We start from the raw sequence: 7,500 nt of genomic DNA, 5'->3' as shown, positions 1-7,500 counted from the left end.
ATAATAATAATAAGCCACCACCACCAGCATCATCAGTTTTATCATCATCATCATTATCATCATTATCATCATCATCATCATCATCGTCATCATCATCATCATCATCATCATCATCATCATCATCACAACCATTCTTTACATTGCTGCGTGAGTGTACGAGTCTCATTAGTCACTACAAGATGCAACTTTTTCTTCTTTGTATTATTAATTTAGTCTTCCCTTTCCTTGTTTTTTTTTTTTCCTCTTTTCGTGTGCCTCATTTTATTTTTTATTCTCTCCATTTATTCATATTTCTTTTAACTTTTACCATCTTCGCTACTTAATTTTTTTCCTACCTTCATTTTTCACTCATGTTTTCATATTTTTTTAACTCTGCCCTTCTTTTCATTCCTTCATGTATCCGAGACTTTATTTTCACCATTTCCTTCTTTCCTCGTGCTTTTTATCACTCCTCTTTCTGCATTCCCTCACCTTGATCAGGGAGAGAAGAGCACAATCCTGGCCAGTTGTCGAGTAACACACCTCTCACTTCCACTGTCTTCAGCGTCTTCCTCAGTAATAAATCCTCTCCTTTACTTATTATCTATCAGTTGTCAGGTTTTTTAAGGAGACAGTCAGAAGATGAGGGGATTTTAGAACGAGGGAAAAAACATGACGCGTATGGAAGTTGTGTTTGGGGTCACTGGACTCGTCTAAGGCACGATCCAGTGTTGCTTGTAATGGAAATCTATCCCTGAGCCAAGGGACGCCAACGGAGACCTTGTAAGTGCAGGAAATATCTTAAATTTGTTGCTTATTTATTAGACCAGTTCGATATAATGGCGTGACTCCCTGAGAGAGTATAACAATTGGATCCCATATAACAAGCAAAACATCATTTGATAACTTGGGTCAACACTTCAATATAAAAGGACTGTATTGTGATCCAATCCTCTATTAAGTAATATACGGTGCCTTATAATAATTTCAACAGAAAACTGAAAGAAAACTAAGCTTTTACTTTATATGAGTAACTAATAATGTGTATCGAACAAACACGACCATAACAGATGATTGTTGGAGTTCTTACCACGACTGTGCTTATGAATGAGACTAAAATTAAATAAGCCTGGTTTTATTGCGGAGTCCTAGTCACTCATGAGCTGTAAGGGAAAATTAGCCAAATTTATGGACGAGGACGAGAGGTGCACAGAAGTAAAAGCACATGCAATATACAGGAACTACACGTGACCGCCGACATACTGACATCTCACAGCACACATTACATTCTTACGCCTACTTTTGGCTTACGACTACATAGAGAAAGCAAAGAAGAAAGAGAGGAAGGAAGGAGAGGAATGAAGGAAACCCACAGAGACGTGAGACTGTAGAGGGAAGGAAGGGAATGATGGAGAATTGGAATGGGGAACAAGTCAATAGTCTACACTTGCCCGAGAAAGAAGTAGCAGTTTTCTTCTCGCCACCTGGCCGTCGGGAGAGTCGGGAGATGGAAGTGAGCAAAGGGAACAGGGAAAGGGGAGGCGTTAGGGATGGGAAAGGCAGAAAGGGAAGAACAGTAAGGAAAGACACTACAGGGAAAAAAAAGGGAGTAGAAGGAAGGAAAGAGAGGGAGGATGAGGATGGGGGATGAATGAGAAAAAGAGGAATAAAGACCTAGGGAAAAAGAAAGAAAGGGGAGAGAATGATGATGATGATGATGATGATGATGATGATGATAGTGAGGAGGAGGACAACTACGAATAAGGAATATGATGAAAGAAAACAAAGGGAAGATAATAATGATGAGGAGCAGGAGAGAAAAAAATATGAATAAGGAAAGAAATTAAAGGAAAAGGAAAGAGGTGAGAGTGATGGTGATACAGAGAGAGAAAAGAGAAGGATAAGGGACAGAATCAAAAGTAAGAAAGGGGGGAAGGATAATGATGAGGAGAATGAAGAATAACAAACAGGAAGAAAGAACGGTGAGAATGAAGAATAACAAACAGGAAGAAAGAACGGTGGGAAATAAGTAATAAGGAACAAAAGGAGATATAATTAAGGGTTAAAAACAGAAAAATGACATACATAAAACCGAAAAAATAGAAAAAAAAGACTGTTTAGAGAAAATACTCGAACAACCAATGAAAACTAAGTATGATATGGATGACAGAGAAATTATCTTTTTTAGAGAGAGGCACGGTATTAGGAAAGAGAGAGAGAGAGAGAGAGAGAGAGAGAGAGAGAGAGAGAGAGAGAGAGAGAGAGAGAGAGAGAGAGAGAGAGAGAGAGAGAGAGAGAGGAGGGTGATGGGAGATGGGGAACTGGACAAGGGAGGGAAGGAGAGAGGGAGGGATTGGGAGTAAGGTTGGATTAACAGGTGAGGAAAAATAAGAGAATGGAAACCAAAGAGTTGTAAGGAGGAATAATTAGATTCGGAAGACAGATAATTAAGAAATGGTTTTGGTGGTGGTGGTGGTGGTGAAAGTAAAAAGCGATGTATTGGTGATGATAATGACGTGGTAATGAGGATGACTGCATGATGATAGTGGTGGTGATGGTGGTGATGGTGCAGTGTGGTAACGGTGGTGCAGTAAGATGTGGAGAAGGAGGAGGAGGAAGTAATATTATTATTATTATTATTATTATTAGTAGTAGTAGTAGTAGTAGTAGTAGTAGTAGTAGTAGTAGCAGCAGCAGCAGCAGCAGCAGCAGCAGCAGCAGCAGCAGCAGCAGCAGCAGCAGCAGCAGCAGTAGTAGTAGTAGTAGTAGTAGTAGTAGTAGTAGTAGCAGTAGTAGTAGTAGTAGTAGTAGTAGTAGTAGCAGCAGCAGCAGCAGCAGCAGCAGCAGCAGCAGTTATAGTAGTAGTAGTAGTAGTAGTAGTAGTAGTAGTAGTAGTAGTAGTAGAAGTAGAAGTAGTGATAGTAGTAGTAGTGGTGTGAGGCTGTGACTGTGAGAACTGATGAAATCTGATGGTGATGGTAGGCATGGCATGAGCAGTGGTGGTGGTGGTAGTGGTGGCGGTGGTGGCGGTGGTAGTGGTGGTGGATGTAGTAGTAGGCATGGTGGTGGTGGTGGTGGTGGTGGTGGTGGCGGCGTACAGCTGCACTCTGAGGCCTCGGGATCGATATCGTCTCCTCTCCAGCTACAACCCACGGTCCAGCTACATTCAGTCGAGGGTTACTTACTGGGCGACACTCCGGGGGAAGCGGCTCACCAAGCGGAAGACGAGGAGAGGAAAAGGAGCAACATAAGAAAGGAAAGAAGGAGGAGGAGGAGGAGGAGGAGGAATAGCATTAAGGAAGGAGGAGTAGGAATAGGAGCAGGAGGATGAGGAGAAAGAGAGGAGGAGGAGCAGAAGGAAGAAGAAGAAGTAGGATTAAGAATAGGAGAAGCAGCATAAGGAAGGAGAAGTATGGGTAGTAGTAGTAGTAGTAGGGAGAAAAGTACGAGGAAGAGAAGGAGGAGGAGGAGGAGTAGCGAAAGGAGGGAAATGAGCACTGCGGAGGATTGGCTGGGAAAGATCTGAGGCGGTGGGCGTGAAGGGACAGAAAACAGAACCATCCTACGCGACAAGGCTTCCTGAGTGGCCGCCGAGCAGCGATGCCTCACTCATGTACCTTCTTTCCTTTCTTCCTATGGAGGGAGGAGAGGAAGGATAGAGCGATAGATTCACTCCCCTTCTTGTCCTTTCCGCAGATTATTAATTTTGTCCCGTTCATCCTTATCCTTCTCGCTTCGTTCCTCCTCCTCCTCCTGCCTCCTCCTCCTCCTCCTCCTAATTCTCCTAGCTTCTCTCTACGTTCTCCACGTGTTTCCTTTCACCTTCACTCATCTCCCAAGGTACTCTCTACTCACTAAGGCTGTCCACTCATCCTCCTTCATCTCCTCTAATTCACCATCAAGTAATTCAACTCTTCTTTTATAATCTAATACTATTCCTTCATTATTATCCCTGCCTTTCTCTTATTCTTACTTCCTTCTCTCGTATTTACAATTAAAGGAATAAATGTCCTTTATCTTGCCTCCTTCCTTACTGGACTTTATGTCTTGCCTTGCAGTATTCTTCTTAGAAACTCTTTTTTCGCTTCTCTCTATCCTTCCTTTCTTCTTTTATCACTTACCCTGCAGTGTATTCCCCTTCTCGCCTTTCTCCGTATTCTCAGTCCTTCCTTTCTTCCTTCCTTCCTTCCTTCCTTCCTTCCTTCATTCATTCATTCATTCATTCATTCATTCATTCATTCCTTTATTTCATGACTTCCTTCCTCCCTTTGTTTCTTTCTCCTTTTTTTTCTTTTATCCTTTACCCACCAGTGTCTTCCTCCTATTTCTCCTTCTCTCTCGTTAACCACTTCCCTTTTCTTTCCTTCGTTTTACATCTCACCCTACAGTGCTCTCATCATATCCTCTCTTTCATTCCTTTATTCTTACTTCCCTTTATCCTTCCTTCCTTTTTTCTTTCCTTCCCTCCTTTCTTTCTTCCTTCCTTCCTTCCTTCCTTCCTTCCTTCCTTCCTTCCTTCCTTCCTTCCTTCCTTCCTTCCTTCCTTCCTTCTTTTACCATTTAACCTACTTATCCTCTCTTCCTTTCTTTTTTTTCCCCTCCTCCCTTTCTTCCTTCCTTCTTCCCTTTTCTTCCTTTCTTCCTTCTTTTACCATTTACTCAGTAGTGTTTCCCTCCCCCTTATGTCTCCTTCCCAGGGGGCGGTGCGCGAAGGAAGGAAGGGGGGGGAGGTGGATGCGGTACATAATTTGTCACAGGGGGGATGGGATGGGGTGGGAGGAGTCGAGATCACTCGGGCAACCTTATCTCTCCCAGGGAAACACTCACCGAGGGCCGGGCGTGAGTCAGTCTGCTGTAAGAAATAGTTCCCTTGGCATGGGTCCAGGGGCAAGGGTAAGGCTGCCGGGCAAGACTGGTGTCAGGGATAAGTTGGCTTCCCTCCAGCTCCTCTCTCCCCTTCCAATTCCTCCCTCAGTTCCCTCCTCCTCTTTCTCTTCCTCCTCCTCCTCCTCCTCCTCCTCCTCCTCCTCCTCCTCCTCCTCCTCCTCCTCCTCCTCCTCCTCCTCCTCCATACCCCTTTAAGACCTTAACTTCCACCCTCGCTTCTCATCCCCCGTGTTCTCCTACCTCTTCCTCCTTCCCTCACCCACAGTGCTTATCCTGAATTGTGACGTCATCCAGCCTCCATGCCGACAACAGCTTTCCCTTCCCTCCTTCCTTCTCTCCTTCCTCTCCTCCTCCCTCCCTCTCTCCCTTCCTTTCTTCCTTCCTTCTCTTTTTCCTTCCTTCCTCCCTTCCTTCATTGCCTTCCTCCTCTTTTCTTCACTGTTACCCTATTACCCTATCCTTGTTTTCACTTATTTTGCCTTTGATATTTTACAAAGAAAGAGTATTCTGTCACTCATTTCATAGCTCAAGGCATTATTTTCCCCCTAAATGTATAACACATCATCTCTCACACTGCACACTGCACTTCACGGTAGAATGAAGTCCTTGCCACTCATACATGCACAACACTCTGCCAACACTTGCCAGGCGGCAGTGGAGTCTTGAGTACAAACCAACCAGATGACCATTCAAGAATATCATCTGCACTAGGGCGAGTCATCTGAATTCTCGTGTTTCTCCCTCCCCTTCCCCGCCTCCACTTGGCCCCTCCAGCGTCGCGGGATATACGTGGACACAGAGTCCGCCTCCACCATCGCCTCCACCGACCACTTGTCTCCGCCCTCCACCACCTCCCGTCTGAGCGAGTCTGACATTAGTGACCTGGAGGACAATCTGCAGCGGGACAGACGGACAGACGGAACATCCATCAGCAGCGTGGGGTCCTCCTCCAGGTGAGTGTAGGTGCCCCTTCCCTCCTCCATCCCTCCCTCCCTTGTGATCTGCTAGAGCACCTGACCCTCCCTCCTCGTCTCCTCTCCCATGTCGTCGTCCTCGTTATTGTCCTCGTCCTCCTCCTCCTCCTCCTCCTCCTCCTCCTCCTCCTCCTCCTCCTCCTCCTCCTCCTCCTGCTCTCTCCTCCTCCTCCTCGTCCTCCTCGTCTTCCTCCTCCTTTTGGTCCCCGTCCTCCATCCTGAGTTACTTGTGGTAGATGTTGGATTAGTTTTTCGTAGTTTTCATAACCGCATAGCCCAGCAGTGCACACTGTAGCCACCTGCCAGCCCGTCGCCACCTGTATGGACCGGCTGAGCACACTAGATCAGTGTGTTGACTAGCCCAGCGTGCACTGTAGCCCACGCTAGCCCCGGTGTAGCGTGGACAACCCAGCCGTGCACACTGGACCCTGTGCCAGCGGTGCACACGGTGTAGGCGGGGCTGAGGGCGACGCGGCGTAGGTAAGGTAGAGTAGTGTAGTAACGTAGTGTGTGGTTGCAGTCCGCCTCCCGAGGACCGCCAGCTGGGATCGGGGGCGGAACACCTGCCGAGGCGGGACACTGCGTCTCCCACGGGCCGCCGCCTCACAACCACCGTGCATAGCCGCGGGGACTTGAGGTACCGCGCTAAGGACCTCACCCTGCCGGCTTACAGCAGCAACCCTCGCTCCCGCAGCCATTCCGCCGCCCCAACGGACTCTCCGTCGCTGCACATGTCGCGCTCTCGCAGCAAGTCTCCCCGCCGCGTCACTGAGCCCGGTAGCCGCTCCCTCTCCCCTCCCGAGGCCAGGTAACACCAGCACCCGCCCTCCCGCACCTCACTCTCACCTGCCCTGCCTCCACGCTCTCACCTCTAGCTACCTTAACCTCCCTCGTCTCTCAGTCGCAAATTTCTGATTCTTTCGTCTGACTTACTTTCCAACTCTTAGCGCTTCGGCGAGTCCTGTGACACAATTCCCATCTTCCACAGGCCTGGTTATAGCGGGGGGTCCAGGATGACTTCCCGCAGCGCCACCGCCACCCCGACAGGCTCCCCCAAGAAAAGACAGCTGCCCCCAATTCCTACTCACCAGTTATCCTCCAGGGACAAGGTAACGCAGGTACGGTGTCGGTAATGCCCACCCACCCTCTGCCCTTCTGTTGTATTCGTTGTGATTGTGAATATCTCTCTCTCTCTCTCTCTCTCTCTCTCTCTCTCTCTCTCTCTCTCTCTCTCTCTCTCTCTCTCTCTCTCTCTCTCTCTCTCTCTCTCTCTCTCTCTCTCTCTCTCTCTCTCTCTCTCTCTCTCTCTCTCTCTCTCTCTCTCTCTCTCTCTCTCTCTCTCTTCTCTCTCTCTCTCTCTCTCTCTCTCTCTCTCTCTCTCTCTCTCTCTCTCTCTCTCTCTCTCTCTCTCTCTCTCTCTCTCTCTCTCTCTCTCTCTCTCTCTCTCTCTCTCTCTCTCTCTTATTTCTCAGTCATAACGTCATCCTCAGATGTCACACCTTCCTCTCTTCCGGGTATGGGATGTTATGAAATGGCTTTTTTGTACGAAATTGAAGTGTGTATGTGTGTGTGTGTGTGTGTGTGTGTGTGTGTGTGTGTGTGTGTGTGTGTGTGTGTGTGTGTGTGTGTGTGTGTTGTGTGTTTTCAGCATCTCTACGTG

At 47.5% G+C, this 7,500-nt stretch overlaps 1 protein-coding gene across 1 annotated transcript in view; it reads left to right on the top strand.

The window, feature by feature from the left end:
- LOC135106090 (uncharacterized) overlaps positions 1-7,500 on the top strand; it is a 108,981-nt gene that overhangs the window by 78,585 nt on the left and 22,896 nt on the right. The window contains 3 exon segments of the mRNA XM_064014928.1: positions 5,641-5,819; positions 6,361-6,648; positions 6,829-6,958. Coding sequence (XP_063870998.1) covers positions 5,641-5,819; positions 6,361-6,648; positions 6,829-6,958 — 597 coding nt within the window.

This window comes from Scylla paramamosain, chromosome 12, assembly GCF_035594125.1.
Source record: "Scylla paramamosain isolate STU-SP2022 chromosome 12, ASM3559412v1, whole genome shotgun sequence".
In the NCBI taxonomy this organism is placed as follows: Eukaryota; Metazoa; Arthropoda; class Malacostraca; order Decapoda; family Portunidae; genus Scylla; species Scylla paramamosain.
This window is presented reverse-complemented; position numbering and strand designations above follow the sequence as displayed.